This window comes from Sebastes umbrosus, chromosome 15 (genome assembly GCF_015220745.1).
Source record: "Sebastes umbrosus isolate fSebUmb1 chromosome 15, fSebUmb1.pri, whole genome shotgun sequence".
NCBI lineage: Eukaryota > Metazoa > Chordata > Actinopteri > Perciformes > Sebastidae > Sebastes > Sebastes umbrosus.
In genome coordinates, this window is record NC_051283.1 from 28,308,062 (window position 1) to 28,326,418 (window position 18,357).

General features: G+C 39.0%; 1 protein-coding gene and 1 long non-coding RNA gene across 4 annotated transcripts in view; one reads left to right on the plus strand and one right to left on the minus strand.

Annotated features, from left to right (window-relative positions):
• The window catches only part of LOC119503776 (carcinoembryonic antigen-related cell adhesion molecule 5-like), a 29,758-nt gene extending 12,828 nt beyond the window's left edge, over positions 1-16,930 (plus strand). The window contains exons 8-10 of one of the 2 annotated variants that reach the window (XM_037795765.1): positions 692-809; positions 12,181-12,220; positions 15,712-16,930. In XM_037795765.1, the coding sequence (XP_037651693.1) occupies positions 692-809; positions 12,181-12,199 (137 nt within the window). In that variant the 3' untranslated portion in view covers positions 12,200-12,220; positions 15,712-16,930. Of the gene's footprint in view, positions 1-691; positions 814-12,180; positions 12,221-15,711 lie in introns of those variants that run through there. The other variant, XM_037795766.1, reaches the window with a different exon arrangement.
• On the minus strand, positions 14,038-16,241 carry LOC119503867. 2 transcript variants are annotated; one of them, XR_005210390.1, is made up of 2 exons: positions 15,996-16,241; positions 14,038-15,852 (listed from the first exon to the last, which is right to left on the minus strand). It is a non-coding gene; the product is annotated as an uncharacterized LOC119503867 (long non-coding RNA). The 2 variants fall into 2 exon arrangements; XR_005210391.1 differs by having other exon boundaries at positions 15,990-16,241.
• Positions 16,931-18,357: the final 1,427 nt, after the last annotated feature.

The window sequence follows — 18,357 nt, forward strand, 5'->3', positions numbered from 1 at the left end:
GCTTCATTTGAGTCTATGTAGAGGTTGAAGGAAGTTACCGCTTTTGTTTTTGTAGTCTGAGTAACATGACGCCATATCCGTTCCGTATCCGTCAACCAAAACAAACTGCGAACTGTGCATACTTACTGTAGGCATGTCAACAATCTAATGTTAGCAATCAGGTCAAAGCTCAGAGGCTAGCTTAGAGATGCCATGACAGAATACCTCTAAAACTGACGTCAAACTTACTGGTGTAGTTTACATTTTTTGATTGCAAACGTCCACTTGTCCAACATTTAAGTTCATGATACGATACCTCTAAAACTAATGAAGTTAATGTGACAGATAGATGACATGTGGTAAATATCAGTCTGCTTTCAGCGAGCGGTAGCAGCGTCCCGGTTTCCTTCTCATGATTATCTCATGTTGAAATTTGGCTCTTTATTTCTGTTGAACCGTTAAAATGATGCATGAAACCTGTCATGTGGGTTTGTTCAGTATCAGCATTAGTGATCACTTCCACCGCCACCTACGATCAGATTGAGCTATACAGTATATTCACTTCCTGCGACATGGCAGCAGTTTGCTCACAATGTAAACAGTACATATTTTTGCAATAGATTTAATGTTAATTTACAGACGTTTGGCAGAATGTTGAGACATCCCACTACCTGTCTGCAGGAGATTATAAATCTTGTTGTTGTTTTTATAGAGGAAGGAGCGTTGGATGAGGGTCTCTCAGACGGAGCCATCGCTGGAATCGTCATCGCCCTCCTCGTCGCTCTTGGTGCCGCCATCGGCCTAATCGTGTACTGCAGACAGAAAGTACCGTAAGTACCGTTTTTTTTTTTAATCATGCTTTTTATTGTAAAATAAACCCAAACCATAACAACTAAAGTATTATGTACATTTAATAACAGATAGTTATTGTAAATTGAAAAACAGAGTATTCTAAAACAAGGGAGGATAGAAAATGATGTTGTTAATAATAATAATAATAATAATAATAATAATAAGAAAAATAATAAGAAAATAAATAAGAAAAAAAAGTATATTAAATAACAAAATTCAAAAGAAATATAAAAGAAATATAAATAAATTAAATTAAATGAATGAATAAAATAAATTCACACACCAGATTCCCCAAACCTACTTATTGGTTTTCTAAAGTCTTATTTTGATCACGCTTTTTATTGTTTCCTTAAAGAAAGATGACTACAACAACCTAAACAACTGAAGTAATTTGTTCATATAAAAATCAAATAGTAAGAGTATTCTAAAACAAGGGAGGACAGAATATTGTATTAATAAAAATATATAAAAAAAGTATAGTAAAATAAAAAGAAATATAAAAGAATTATAAATAAATAATAAAAATGAATGAATAAAATAAATTTCTGCACCAGATTCCCCAAACATACTTATTTTTTCTAAAGTAATTTTTTTAATCATGCTTTTTATTGTTTCCTAAAGAAAAATTACTACCTAAACCATAACAACTGAAGTAATATGCACATATAAAAACAGATAGTAAATGTAAATTGAAAAACAGAGTATTCTAAAACAAGGGAGGACAGAAAATGGTTCTAATAATAATAAATAAAAATAAATAAAAAATGTATATTAAATACAAATAAATAAAAAATAAAATAAATAAATAAATGAATGAATAAAATAAATTCACATACTATACCTTCTCTGTGGTTTATCTGTGGAGTTCTGGCATGCAGGTGAGCCTTGTGACTAGTTTCCATGTGGGTTCTTGGCTGGAAGTGTGTTTTTGCGGAACATTTGTTTGACTTTGGGCAATACGAGCATGATTGTCAAATTGTTTGTTTTGGAAAGTTACTAAATTGTCAGCCGCTCCCTAATTCCAACGTCGGAAAAGTTGTTGGAGAACCGACAAGCACTTGATTTCAAGTATACTGAGGCCTTTACACATCCTAGAAAGTTGTGTTATCGCAGAGAGTTTTCAGGTGTTTGTATTTTTCTTTTGCTCTTTAAATTGTGCTCTGGTCTTCCTGTTTTTTTTATTATCTATTTCGGTAGTTAGTGATTGGAAAACACCGCTAGGCTCTATGGTTGTTCTCTAGTGTAAAATAGCAGATTTCCCGTCATTGGAACTAAGAGACCGAACCAGGAAAACCGACCGAGCAGTGTTATATCCATTATACCTTTTGTCAGTGAAAGATGTATGACATTTTTCTTCATTTCTTTACACGAAGAAGCTTTAGTTCAGTCGTGTCTTTGCTGCTGTTTTCTCCATGATTTCATGTTTCAGTGTTAAATTGTCTATCAGTACAGAATAGGTGTGTATGTGTGTGTTATCTGACCCTCTTTATTTAAGTCTGAATGTGTGTGTGTGTGTGTGTGTGTGTGTGTGTGTGTGTGTGTAGCATATCTGCCGTTGTCTTTGTTTGCGCGTCCGTAACGTCTAGGAAATTCTCTTCATTCCTGTCATGCCTTGGCGTCTTGCAACATGTTAGATTAATGTACTCACACAGTCATTCACACACACACATGCAAATACATGCACACACTCTGCCAAGCTGCCACACCCTCCAACAGTAACTTTCAGGCAAGCACCATAATTAAAAACAACATACCGTCAGAAATGCTTTTTGTCCTTTTGAATCTAGTGACTGACGGAAATGTCAACAGCAGCTCCGGGTTTGCAGCTGGAAAAATAATGGAACAATTAAACTGTGAGACCTTGTATAGACCAAACGGCAACCTCCGGGACTGAAAAATTAAGCCAATGCTGAAGTGCCCAAAACTCCAGTTCACTGAGGCTTCAGAAGCGAGTCAATCCCCATAGACTTCCATAGACTTCCATGTTAAAATGCCCGACTTTACAGCAGAAATAAACATGTTTACAGTCTGGTACAAAAAACGGTTTGGGTCTCTTTAGCTAATATCCCCGTTCATGACGACTGTACGGGGGTGGATTTTTATATAACTCACCCGTTTAAATTATATTAAGGCTTAAAGTTTGGCATAATGAGGGCGTGGCCGCTTTGAGTGACAGGTCGCTGCCACGGTGTTGCCACGGCGTCGCTACATTGTTCCTTCTAACGTTAATGGAGGTTCCATTGAGTTACATTATGGTGCGTTCAAGCTCTTCTTCTTTTGTAAAAATTAGTATTGTGCGAAGGTGAAGTCTAACTTCATCATGATGCGTTCAAATGTAATCTCGTAAAATTAGGTTTTTGGCAAAAAAACTGAATAAATCCAGTTGTTTGAAGGAGATGTTTTCAGAGCAATGTAAAATATATAATAGAGAGAGAATAATGACCTGTTTAACTTCCTAACACTAGCTCCATGCAGCTTATAATACATAGCCTAATTAAAACTACTGACTTTTTTTTTCAAAGCAAATATTTAAATAAAAATACAAAAATGTATTTTGTTTATGCAAATAACCACTATAGATGACAATAAAAAAGTACAGTACTGTGTACAGTACTCTCCCTATAGGGCTCCTCAGGAAGCTACGGGGTAATTTTAACTCTGTAATTTACCATGAATGTATCAAACATTGAATGACATCAGATCTAAAATGTAATTCCTTCATTAAGGGCAGCGATTTCAAAAGTAGCAGAAAAAAAAAAATACTTGCCGGCTGCAGTGGCAGGAAGTGACCCCACCCTTATGCCCAAATATGGTCACTTCTGGTTCCAAAAAAGCAAGATGGCGACGCCCAAAATGCCAAACTCGAGGCTTCAAAATGGTAGTCCACAAACCAATGGGTGACGTCACAATGACTACGTCCACTTTTATATACCGTCTATGGTCACATAGCTTGAACGTCTAATTTTCGTTGGCCGTGGCATTGGAAGAACTCCAGATATGTAAAAAAAATGATGCTAATGAAGACATTAGAGCCGTGAAGCAACAGAGCGTGACAAGCTGCAGCAGAATATATCTGGCGGCGGTGATGCAATCCTGAATAACATCCTGTCAGATTTCAACATAATGTGTAATGCAGCAGAAAGCTGCCATTCTGAAACAAAGAATAAAACATGAGTCGTTGACGGATGCAGCCGCTGAAAACACGCCAACACGTTCCTGACTTTGGCAATTTGACACCAAGAGTTTGCAGCTCTGACACAGAAATTTAAATCCAAAGACATTCACCTTTTCCTTCTCCATCGTCATTCTCCTTTTACACCTCTCCTTCCTCTCTTTATGGAACTCATGCGTCGTAGTAACTCTCACTACTTCATTGCACTCACTTCATACATTTCAGACAGTTGGCAAACGACTTCTTTTTTCTGTGCTGATGAGGTTTACAAAACAATATTTAGTGAAACTGAGTCTGGAGTTGAGTGACGACCATTTTTTTTCTCAGCCTTGAGGACATTCTGGAGGACTGTTTGTAAAAGCAGAGGAAACCCTGTTTGTCCACACCCGCCCATCCCCCCTTCAGCTTCGTCTGTAACAGACTCTGCTGTCAGTCAAGCGAGACTCAATGATCACACGATGTCACGGAGGTCATCAGGTGTCGGGTAGAGGTGGTGTTTCATTTGTACAGCACCTCTCGGAGCCGTCTGGATGATTGACTCGTGTTTCCCTCTTGTCATTTTATCTTCTTGGTCACTGTTAGCAGGTGTCAACACTGGTAACAGGAAGTCTTTGTTGTGCAGTGTTGGTGTTGTTGGTTGACTCTCAGGCGATGGTTTGGGTTTCATATTAGATGTCTATAGGGCATTGAATGCTGAGAGGAGTTTCTGTTTTGGGTTATAAATAAATATAGCAGGTCGCCTTGTTTGGTTGTTTTTTATCCTACTTCAGTAACACAACAGCTTTTTTTTTTTGTCCAGCTGGAAGTAGAGGTCTGTCAGACGTCGCTCGCACTACGCAGACGCGAACGAAGGCCCGGCCGATGTTGATCCTAGTTTTGCTCCGACGTCGGTCATATTGCTGTTTTGCAAGACGGGCTTCACTAGATATAACTTTGTTTTTTTTCATGCTTCCGTGGAGTTTGTGTTGGAGTCTGAGTTGTGGTGGTGGCTGGTCGTTTGTTGGTGTTAGCAAACTCCATATCTAACCGAACGTCAGCTATCGTTGTAGACTGTTAGCCCTGTAGCGGAGGTGAAGAACGTAAAGTTACTCGCGACCACAAAAGCAGTCTACAGGCTGATGGAGGACTCATTTCTTTAGGTTAGGTTACAACCTGTTCACACATTGGCAATAAAAAACATTAATTTGTGTAAAAACGTACATACAGTCCCTTTTTAAAAACACAGAAAAAAATGAACTCACTACACAACAATGTCGTTGTCCTGAAGGTCTAAAACTAAAACCGGTTCTCGTCAGGTCTCAATAACACACACACCTGTTGTGTGTGGGCATGGGAGAGGGACTCAGACATCAAAATACAGATCTCATCCTGTGATAATCAAACAGGAACCAGTATGAACATTTAACGAAAAGAAAGAAAACTGGCCGATTCAGCAGACACCAAAACCACCGACACAAACATGCTGATCCATGTCTGAGAAAAAGTTATGCAATTCATGACAGGAGAGGAAGTGCTCTAAACAGCCTGTAAAGTCTTTGCTAGCAGTGAAGAAAAAACACAGATCATTCAATCATCTCACTTGTATTTGACAGTGAAGTGTGGGAGGAAGCTTTAAGGACGTTTCTCACCAGTGCAATGGGAAAATGCAGAAAATCTGCATGCAAATTTCCCGCATTGGTGTATAAATATTGCAAGGCTGATGGGAAAAGTGGTAAACGGTTATGCAGGTGGGCGGGGGAGGTCAGGTGATGGGGAAGGATGGGAAAAGGGGGAGGGTTAGTACATGGCCGGGAAAATAAAGCCCACATGTGAGAGTCAGTATGCTTCAAACAAAAAACTGTTTCTCACCAGTGCGATGCGAAAATGCGGTGCGGGAATGACGACAATGCGCACCGAGTCCGTTAGCAAGTGTATATCAGCTACGTTACCATCTCCATTGTATCCCAGCTGCTGGGCGATCTCAAGCCGTTTATTGTCCTTTATTTAGTTGAGGTCGTAGTGTTTGTCGTACATTATTTGGTGTTGAGAAAGTTAGTCTGAAAAAAGTCCCATTGGACTGATAAAAACCCGTTTGTCCAACAGTCCGTCCATCATGATTATTTTAAAAAGCTGATGCATCTCTCTCGCATTAATTTAAGGATTTATCTACATCTGCATCTTTATGTCTGCAGCTCTGCCTCCAAATTAGGTTAAATTGCTGAACGTCCACAGACACACACTCACCCCCCGTCTCGTTGAACGTGGCCTTGTTGCCAGGATTGCGTCTGTCTGTGTCGGTTTCGGTATTTTAAAAATCACAGTCTGACTGCATTCCTTCATCCTCTGCTGTCAATCACAGCCAGAAAGACTCCGCCTCCTCCGCAGTGACCGGGTGGGGGGGTTACTGGGGTGAAGTGATCTCATGTTCTTCATGCAGCAAATGCAGCCGGCTCAGGTGTTATCATGTTGCATGTGGAGGGTGGAGACGTTACCTGTCTCTGTGTAGCGATGCTCTCAGGTGTCCTGTTTGATCTATCTCTGGCCGTCTGCTGACTCCTGGTCGATGACCTGTGACCTGTTCTCAGTGGATGCTGTGAGCGGTTCTGGTCGGGTGTTCACGGACGGCTGATGTTTTCTGTTTCCGGTGTTTAGTATCTCGTCGTTCAAGAGGAATCTTCTTTTTAGATATTAGTATAAGGATACTTAGACTTTTCTGTATACTTGTCGGTAGAGTGTCGGTAGCCTGCACCGTCGGTGAGGTGGAGCGCGTGCGATAGGACCCGAAAGACGGTGACGAGAGGTTAGCGTCGCGCTGCCGTAAAGTGGTAACGGAGCCGTTTTGCGAGTACGAGTACATGAGCACAGTATCGAACCCGATACCCGATACTGGTATGGGTATCGGTGCATCCCTAATTTTTATGAATAATTTTAAGAATCTTGAAGAAGAACAATCCAGTAATTCACAAGAAACTAGAGGAAAGTCTGATAAAATAAACTTTATCTGGCACAAATGAGCTCTTCTCTTCTGCTAGTCATTACACAACCACTCTTATTTTTATTTTTTTGCAAAAACCTTGATGTCAGTAGAGAAACCAGTCGACCTTGTGACCCAGCAGACAAACTGTTAGAGACATTTGCTTGTTTGTTGCTGGGGGGGGGATCAGTCTGCAGCTCAGACAGACACTTTGTGTTTATTCATTAAACACAAACTCTGAATTTGAAAAAAATGACATAAAAAACAAGCCTGACTTCACTCTGTAATTTACTTCATGCTGTGGTTGTTTTGTAATTTGATAAATTGACTCAGCAGATAAAAGCTTTATTTTGAAGTAATTACAGGGAACCGCTGACTATAACATATCTGCTGAGATACATGTATATCGGTAGTGTGGCGGTAACCAGTATTGATGCTTTTCATATTGTCTGAATCTTCTAAATACCAGTTAAGTGAACTGGAAAATTGTTTTTTTCTTTATGTAAACCGGTCGGACGTCCTCGTGCCCAATCATTCAAATTAACATGATTAAAAAACCTGTCCTCCTCCCCTCGATGCTGCGCTCAGAAAAACAAGCTGGCAGCTGGGAAAACCCATTCACGTCACACCCCTCGGTCATAATTACAAGTTAGATATCGAGGAATTTTTTTTCCACATCTCCCACCCAGCGTTATTAGCTCCAGAGATGCAGAAGCAGATGACAAACAGGCCACCAAAAGACTTTTATCCAACAGTAATGCCGACGGATCTACTTGTGAAATGTGACGATCCTTTTGCTGTAGCTTGTTTTTGGTTGATTTTAGATTCAGAAATGAAAATATGAGGACGGGTTTTAAAGCTAGAGTGAAGATACTGGTATCATATGAAACTAGAAAACCTAAAGAATCCATCGGTACCAACCATGTCATACTAGCTTGATGTGGAGGAGGTTAAATAACGCTCCAAACTTGCACTACATTTTGGCGAAGAAAAATGTCCATTTTCAAAGGGGTCCCTTGACCTCTGACCTCCAGATGTGTGAATGTAAATGGATTCTATGGGTACCCACGAGTCTCCCCTTTACAGACATGCCCACTTTATGATAATCACATGCAGTTTGGGGCAAGTCATAGTCAAGTCAGCACACTGACACACTGACAGCTGTTGTTGCCTGTTGGGCTGCAGTTTGCCATGTTATGATTGGAGCATATTGTTTTATGCTAAATGCAGTACCTGTGAGGGTTTCTGGACAATATCTGTCATTGTTTTGTGTTGTTAATTGATTTACAATAATAAATATATACATAAGTTTGCATAAAGCAGCATATTTGTCCACTCCCATGATGATAAGAGTATTAAATACTTGACAAATCTCCCTTTAAGGTACATTTTGTTAATCACGGTAACTATTTTAATTGATTAACAGCCCTAGAAATTATTTTTGGTTTAAACTTATAATTTACTAACTAAAAAAAAAAGAAGTGTGAGGTTACTCCTAAAACATAACTTAAAGTGTTCAGACAGGTGAGATCATTGAGTGAGTGACCTTTCACCTGGATTCACCTGGATTCACCTGCTCGGTCTGTTCTACGCAGAAGAAACCGGAGATTTTCTGTAAACGTAACAAAAGTTCTCCGACGACCTTTGACCTCTTAAAAAAGCACTTGGCCTCGGTCGCTTATCTGAGAACGAGCCATTTCTTTCTCTCCGACGAGGGCGAGGCCTGCTGTGTTAGGGAGAGAATGGCAGGAATGTCACTGTCATGTCTGCACTCGTCTCCTTCGGCTCACGTTTGCGTCGCTGCTCAGCTCTTCTTTATCTCTCTTTAACCCACCAGCACTGGCATTACTTCTTATGCACTTTTTATGTTTTACTCTTGTTTCTATTATGTTGTTGTTGTAATTTACTCTTATATTTTAGTTTAATTATTTGACTAAATTTATCTTTAACCCTCTGAGACCCACAATAGACACGTTTTTGTCTTTTTTAGGGGTGTACAGGGGGTCTTTAGGGGAGATAGCAGGTCAACAGTAGATGTCACATAGAAGGAGGTTCCCATCTGAAAGCTGGGAACCTGAAGATTAATTATATTGTAAAAGTGTATCAGGGTTTAGAACATTATGATAGAAGTACATGATGTCCATCCCCATGCTCTATTATATGTCTAAGTTGTTGCAGCTTTTTTTGGGTTGATACCGTTTGTTACAGATTTGGTGCTAAATTTAACCATTTTTTATCACTGGAGAATTGATCATTGAAATGATCAATTATCCCTCGAAAATACCACATTAAGACACCAAGACCTTGAGGAACAGCGTAGAAAAAGCCATGCTGTGATTTGGGATCGAAAACTTTTGGCATTTTGGATATTTCTGCAAGATTTGACATTTTTCTGCGATTTAATGCCGAGCACTTCTGTTGTGTAAACTGCTCAGAAACCCCCTTATGTTCAATCTAGCTAGGAAAGCCATCCATCCTCTGAATGCTCTAGGTCTCTAGTTTGTTGCTGTAAAGTTTCATGAGGCTATGATTATCCTAGAGGTCACCACAGGTCATTTTATACAGTGAGGTCAAATTTATAAAAAAGGGCGGCTTCATTGTTGTCTTCTTTAAGCTCCGGACAAACAAACAAACGGCTCCACCCCGACCTGACGGAGCCTCTTTATCTCCTCTTAGATGTTTCTTCTCTGTTGCTGTGTAAACTCTTTTAAAGACACGTTGTAAAGACGATAAATAAATAGCTGAAGGGTTGAAGTTTATTCTTTCTCTGTCCTCTCCTGAGGCTTCATTCCTCTCCTCTCTGTATCTGACCGTTCGTTACCTTGTTACATTGTTGCTGAACTTTATTTTTTATCCAATGACCTTCTCTTCTTGCTGCCGCTCGTATCAGCGGCCCGAAAAAAAATGTATCCGAGTTTCAGTGATAAGATTCAGTGACTCAACAAAAAGGTATTTGTAAAGACGCTGGCTGGTGTTTGCTCTGCAGTCGCTCCCTGACTCACTCAATGCTTCCCTGAAGGTTTCGTGAAGAGTAAACACAGAGACGGCTGAGCGGGTCAAACATTTTGCAACCGTTTAATCAGTCAGAACGTAAAGTATAAATGGACTGAGATCAGATTTCACTGTATAACTGGGCTAAAGAGTTCTCTAATGTGACCTAAAACTTTAAAAATGTATACTTTTCATCATCATCAAACACTGAGCATTCAGAGACATTTGACTGAGCATTACTTTTACAGCATTGGCCTGAAACTATACGAGCTACGAGGATATACAATATATAAGAAGATATTCAACAACAGAAAAAGCAACCATGTCTGCGAGTTAACCAAAGTAGGAACATTGTGCAACGACCATATCATCTAGCATACATTTAGATTGACGTACTGGCCCATACGTACCTGTCTAACCTCAAAACCTTTTGTGATTTGTTCCATTTATTTGGTGCAAAAAAAGCTAATCCGAGGAATTTCAAGGGATAAAAATTCCTGTGTGCGCGTTTGATGACAAATGGATTTGAATTATAAAAGACGCCAGTAACGCTTAATTTTACAGGTCTTTTCAGTTTCATGGTAATTAGGTGATAATTAGTAATCTATTTGAAATTTCTTTGGAATTACTGCCAATTTACCCTCAAAATGTATCCAAAATTACTTTATTATAAACACGTTGGCCGCTCTTAATTTGCATAAAGAGCAAACCGGTCCAAAATAAAGACAGATTCATCAACTGCATGGCTTATTTATTTATTATTACATTTTTTATTTATTTCATTATTTTCATAAAATGTTCTCAGAAACACGTTTCGTGCGATATAAGAGAAGAAAGTTTCCAAACGAGCTGCCATGTTGGTTCCAGTTTGTCGTGAGTCATCGTGACTCGTCAGTCACTCGGTAGTCACGAGTCGTCGTTAGTCGTTAAGTTACTGAAAATTACTTTATTATAAACACGTTGGCCGCTCTTAATTTGCATAAAGTCAAGGCTACTTTATGCAAATCAGGGGCGTCCGACGCGACTCACCGCCTCTGGAAACTCCCTAGAAACTTTTAAACTAACCGTCGTCGATCCAAAATGAAGACAGATTCAACAACTGCATGGATTATTTCTCGCATTAAATGTTCTCAGAAACACATTTCGGTGAACTATTTTCGCGATATAAGAAAAGAAAGTTGCCAAACGAGCTGCCATGCTGGTTCCGGTTAGAAAGCTGGGAGCAGCAGCCCACGGAGGGAAAGCGTTCTTCCGATCAGGTGCCTTGTGTCAAGTGGCAGCCCATCAAGCGTCCAATGCTCGGAAGCGAGACGATCTCCTCGCGATAAAAAACGTCCCTGTGGACACGTACCATAACGTAATTTGCCAAACAAAACACCGGTCTCGAAAACAGCTCTCCTGTTTGAAAGTCCTGTGTTTGTTGGACCCGTCCACCATAAGTGGTCTTTCTCACTTCATATACTACGTAACTAGCTCTGAAGTTACACTTCCGTCACTACACAACACGTGACATTATTTCCAATCTACTCATATCACATCTTCATGTCGGCCTGATTTTCGTTAGGTGCTCTACACGGCTAGAACCAACCAGAAAAGACAACAAATAAATCTATTTTATGTTGAGAGCACAAAATCTAAATTTCGGTTTTACTTTCTGAAAATGTGCCACACAGAATACTTTCCCCTCGGCTGCTATAACTTCCTGAAACGTTTCTGAAATCCAACATTTTCTAGGAGATCTCAGAGTGAATGTTTGAGTTTTAAAGAGTTTAGAAAGTTTAAATGTACAGCAGCAGCTCTCTTAGCTCCGTCTTTCTTCTTAAGTCACTACTTGAAAGACCTTTCACCTTCTTCCTGTGTGTGTGTGAGGTGAGGTTACATCATCCTTAAAACATGTCAAGGAAATGCTGATGCTGTCAGATTAGAGGCGTCAATGAGTCAACAAACCACAGAAGTTAATTTCCCAAATAAAAGATATTTATGTTAAAGTACAACAAAACTGTGGTGATGTTTGTTACTAACGTGAGCCAAAATAAAACATTGTTATAATATTTGTATTTGTTTACGTATTGTCTATCTCAGTTGGAACGCAACTCGTTATATGTATCTCTATTTAATCTTGTTTATTCTCAGTGTTCGTACCATCTGACACCAAAAACAATGTCATTCTGTCATCGGCGTCGCCAGAGCGAGGTCATCAGTACTAATCTCTGTTTTCTGTTTCTTTTCTCAGGGTCGAGTCACCGTACTAAAGAAGTTCCTGCACACTGCTGGTGAGTCTCTCTGATTACTACACTCTTTATAACGAGCAGATAAACGCAGTGACATTAACATCAATCGGTGTCAAAGAGAGTAAACAGATATTCAGACATAAACTGCTGAGGAACTAAATGCCAATACGTTATTCAGAACTGAATTATGTTATAATAAAGTTAAGGATCGTCTCAACCCTTTAAAAAATAACCAGTTTAAATCGATTTAAAATAAAAACTATAACTAGAGCTTTCATTCTTTTCCATAATATTACAGTATTACAGGAAGTCTGGAAAAATCTGATTTTATTAGAACTTGATAAATCATAATTAAAAATCTTATTTGCTAAACATTTTGAGGGACTAATGCGTTCAGTACTGGGTGTTACTCATATATGATACACACACATTTAATTTTATTTCCATTCAAAATATATATTTTATTTAACTGCTGCCCTAAACTTTGATTGATTTGTTCCAAGTAAATTCTTTGTACCTCCCTTAATTTTACATATATATACATATATTTATATATTTTTTTAGGGCTGTCAAAGTTAACGTGATAATAACATATAAATTCGTATAATGCCACTAATTTCTTTATCGCATTAACGTAACTTGCGATTTTAAGGTTGTGGTGGGCTCAGTTTTAAAGCTAGAGTGATGATACTGGTTTCATATGAAAGTAGCAGATCTAAAGAATCCATTGGTACCAAACGCTCCAAACTCAATGTCAACAATTTATGATAACACTTCACTTTAAAGGTCTGCAAATTTCATGGTAATTAGGTGATAATTAGCAAGTAACCTAATTGAAATTTCTAAAGAATTACTGCCAAATTACCCCAATAAATATTTACCTCAAAAATTGATGGAAAATTACTTTATTATAAACATTATTTATATTACGCTATTTCCCTAATAGCTGGTAATTTATTTAATACATTTCCAGGAAGTTAATTGATCTGCTTTACTTCCATGTCTGTTGATAAATAGATAATAATTAGCAAATAAGTTCTTTGAAAATTCTTAAAAACACTCCCTGAATCATGACATCAGCTACCGGGTTACATTTGTGTCGACAATAAGTCACAATGGTGATCAGAAGTGTCTTCTATTAGTTTTGGTTTTCCACCTCCGATGAAGAGCAGCCGCTTCTCAAGCCTTAGGGCCCTATTTTAACCATTATATGCTTGTTCAACATATAATCATTAAATCATGTTTATAATAAAGTATTTTTTGATAAATCTTGAGGTAGATATCGGGGTATATTTGTCAATAATTCCAAATAAATTTCAAAAACGTTACTTGCTAATTATCACTGAATTACCATGAGATTTGCGGAGCTGTAAAATTACCAGATTTAAATAGTTCAAATAATGTTAGTTGTGTTGAGAAACATCTAGTAATGTAGTGTTGCACCTCTGCTGAAGCTTTGAGAGGTGGTACGTATAGATTTTATAGAAACCTACAGTAGTCGAACCCTGAAAGAGCTCCTCAGACACCGGTGTGTGTTTTGAGCAGTCCGTGTTGAAACAGTAGCCACCAAGGCCGTCTCCGCTCGGTCGATCAAACAAAGCCTTGTGTTTCTGCGTGTGTGATCGCTTCCTGCTTAAGCATCTATATGTGTTGTACGTGTGTTTGAGATAAGACTGTTGATTTAAAATGGAGACACACACACAGTCTGTCTTTGCGTCTGAGCCCCGCAGCAACTTCCTGCAGCTTTTCAGATGTTTTCAAAGAAATTAGAGTTTTTATTTCATCTCCCGACACGTGATGACAGATTAATGACTAGAATCAGAAACTAGACCACAAAACAGAAGCTCTTAACAGGTTTTAAATAACAGAACTTTATTCATATTCAAGGGCTTTCATTTTGAGGCTAAGATGCTCAGTAGACATAGTAAAAATATATGCATACTCTATATACATATATAAAGTAAAAGTAGAAACAATGTATACGGTACATATGTAGAATAAAGGAAGGTGCAGCAGCTATTATATTATAAATAAATTATACAGTATGAATGGAAATGTAATAGATAATCAATAAATAAATAGAGTATCAAACAAACCTGCTTCAGTTTTTTTAATTGTGTGTTTAACTTACTGGAGATTTAGGAAACCCAATTTCCAACATTGAAATCGGCTGAACTCAAACAGATATCAGGATCTATCTGGATATTTGAAGTCAGTTTTAACTTTAGCCACGTTAATAGAAACACTCCCCATGTCTCATCTTTAGGATTGTTTTTCTAAATTTAATGTTAATTTTAACGAACTCTTGTGACCCTTTAAATTAAACTCACGCTAACAAGTAGTCAGTTACCTGATAAATACCAGATGCATGAGTCATTTTCTGAAAGTAATTCTCTCTCCTTTCTTGAAGTTGGTGAAGCAAAACAAAACATAACAGGTTATACAGTGTAGACAAGTGTGGCAGAACAACAGGCTTATAAATAGGACAGACTGTATTTGCATGTTGGGGATTGATATGGTGCAGAAATTCATGTATGGGTGTGGTTTGTTAGGAGAGGAGATGTGCGTGTTGATGCAGATTTAAGCAATAGTTCACTTCAGGCCGTGGTATGTTGGTACATTTGAATTTATATATATTTTTTTATTAATATTGTTAACAATAATAAAAGCCCTCCTGCTGATACATGCTGAGGCGGTTGCTATGGGACGGCGGTTGCTATGGAACGGCGGTTGTTATGGAATGTACACTAGCCAGCGTTACATTGAATAATTATTTGGCAACTTATTTACATTATTGTAGTCACGCTAGTCGTTAAGTCACTTGCTAGTGACGTGACTCATTGGTCACTCGATAGTCACATGAGTCGGTAGTTACGTGACTCGGTAGGTACTCACTAGTCACGTGAATTGTTGTGAGTCATTGACTAGTCACACGAGTTGTCATTAATCACTCACTAGTCGTTGTGAGTCATCACTACTCATGTGAGTTGTAAGTCCCTCGCTAGCAGTGTGAGTCGTCCAGTCACGTGAGTTGTGAAGTCATGTGAGTTGTTAAGTCACTGGCTAATCATGTGAGTCGTCGTGACTCGTTAGTCACGCAAGTCGTTGAGAGTCATTAAGTCAATCGCTAGTTGCATGCGTCGTCAGTCGTTGAGTCGCTCGCTAGTCCCATAAATCGTCGTGAGTGGTTAGTCACTCGGTAGTCAGCGGGAGTCGTTGTGACTTGTTAGTCACATGCAAGTCGTTAAGTCACTGGCTAGTCACGTGAGTTGTCGTGAGTCGTTATGCATTGTGACTCAGTCACACGCGAGTCATTAAGTCACTTACTAGTCGCATGAGTCGTCAGTCACTCGCTAATCTCGTGAGTTGTCATCAGTCGTAAGTCACTGGCTAGTCGTTAAGTCACTGGCTAGTTGTGAGTTGTAGGTCAGTCTCTAGTCACGTTGGTCGTCGTCAGTCGTAATTCCTCTTAAAATGAAAACAACTGATATTTGCAGCTCTGCTAACATCTTCTTTCTTTCTCCTCTCTTCAGGAGATGCCGGCCCAAACATCCAACCATTTTGTTTCCCATGGTCCATCTGTGCAGCCGGGAGGAGCGTCCTTTTGGATCCAGCTGGTTTCCGGTTAAGCCCTCGCCAAACCAGATTTCCCATCATCCCTCTCTTTCTCTGGCCTGATGAGAACAATGGAAACGTGATTGAACCCAAACGACGGATTCTATCACAGTTTGGATTATTAGCTGGAATCTTCACCGCTTGTTCTGGTCTACGGTTTTTACTTTTTATTTTTATTTTTTTTAGCTTTTTTCACCTTCACCTTCACTGTAAACTCGTCCACCATCTCCGGATCGTCACCCCCTTCTCTTCTTCTCTTCCACATGGTGTTAACAAACGTCATCCTTCACCTTTTGTCTCGCTCGCCTCTTCCTTCAGGAAACTTAAAACACAGAGAAACTCTGTGCGACAGAGACGTTTCCTGGACTAAAGCTGATGGACTGACGGTCACGATGAGTGACTCTCTTTATCCTCCTGGAAACCTGAGGAGGAAACACACAGCGGCCACACACAGAGGCAGTCTGGCTTTAAATAATATCTGAAAAAAGGTTTTGTGGTTTGATTTATCTCACTCTCGGTGCCAGGTGGGCGGAGTTTCCTGATGGGGGACGCCTCGAGTGCAGCGAAGGATTTCAAAGTAAAGTTTTAGATGCTTCGCTGTACTTGACAGCGTTACTGGAGGACAGTTTGATCCTAAATACCTCAATTTCTCTGGTGCTCACCAGAAGTCTTTCTAACAACCTTTGTTACGAACATGTTGCCAGTTTTTTACTGAGGTTACTACAAAACTTCCCTCTCTGCCCAGCTGCTTTCCTCCATGTTTCTGTTGTCGTTTCACATCCAACACAAATGATCAACACTACTGAGCTTTAAGCTGGAAACAACTGGAGCACTACGTTTAACTGTTGATGTTTTATAGGTACACATATTTGTTTTTACAGACTACCTGCCAGCCAATCAGAAAAAGTACAATATATATTTTTAATTATAATATTTAACCGTGTCTTGATGTTCCTGAAGGAGTTTCAAACGTGTTTTAGAACCTGCTAACACAAAATATATCCAATTATCAAGATCTCTATTCTTTAAAAACTCTAATTTAAAGGTTCCTTATCACAAAATGTTTATGCAGCCTGTTCTCATACACCGTTCGCAGCTATACCTACGAAAAGTAATGCACTGTAATTTGTGTATATCCCACAAAATCAATTAAACCACGTAATTGTGAACCAGGAAGTATAAAGAGCGACAAACGCCGTGTAGGGAGGAGGTCGGGGTGGATGGGTGGGTCAAAAAGCACCGAAATTTCACCTTAGAGATTGTTAGTGCCCCGTGTGAAACCAGAAGTCAACGTTGATTTGTCACGTAACTTCTGTTACTCTAGTAATGCTACATCTGTAGTTATTTTAACCCAAATCACAATCTTTTCCTAAACCTAACCACGTAGATTCCTGTGAAGACGGAACTTTATTTTGAAAAGACTGTATGTTGTCGTGACTCGTTAGTCACTCGCTAGTCGTTATGAGTCGTTAAGTCACTCGTTAGTCTCAAGCGAGCCGTCGTTAGTCACTCGTAACTTCTGCATTCGTGTAACGCTACTTCCGTAGTTATTTAAACCCAAACCACCATCTTTTCCTAAACCTAACCACGTAGTTTCCCCTGAAGATGGAACTTTATTTTGAAAAGACTGTATTCATGCAACAAGCGGAAATTGATACGTGTTGCTGGACATTCGTAGGAGAACGCACGAAAAATTAGAAATAACTTTTCGTAATATGTCAGACGAACCGTTGTATGAGGCTAAGTTTATCTATGTGAACTTTACTTTTTTAAATATCAATATTGGCTTCAAAAATCCGATATGTCTGTACACATGAAAATAAATTAAAATAAAGATAGATACATACACTCCATAATCTTTGCTGGGATTCTGGATTTCTTTCTTCCTGCTTTACCTTCATCCTCCCCTTCTTTGTGGTCCAAGGATCCTCTTTAGTGTTTGTTTAAATCATCCTAAGTCGTCTTCTGTGGAAATACAAGAGAATAGAAACAGGAGGTGGTAACTGTTTAAGGTTGGGAAGACAAGATCCAACATGCAGCGACGAGTCAGGGTGGTGAAGGTGAAGAAGAAAGAAAAGGAAAGAGAAAAAAACAGGCGGGAATGTGTTTGTTGGCGGCGACATTCTTTGAGTTTTGGAGGGAAAGTTTGGAGAGCTTCAGGGCGTTGCTACTGATTTTATTTTTCAAAACTGTTTTTACCACGATTGGATTGAAGTTGTTTTAAACTAAATTATAGTTTCCGAAGGTTAATAATACGGCAATGTAAAAGAAAACAAACCACTTTTTGTATTATTTGAAGTTCAGCTTTTCGTCGGATCATCTTTTAGTATTTTGTCATCAAACCTCAGATGATTTGTCCCGCGCTTTGAGCTGGTTGATGATTTTTATGATTTTTTTTTGTGTGGTAGTGTGTGATCTCAGACTTCAACATGCACTGATCTCCAGTGAGATAAGTATTTATTTTGTTTAGAAAAAAACCCTTAATAACTGGAGCTGAAGATCATATAGCTAGTCTGCAGATCACCCATTCAAAATTTCATTTGCTTTTTCTTTTTGGTGACTTT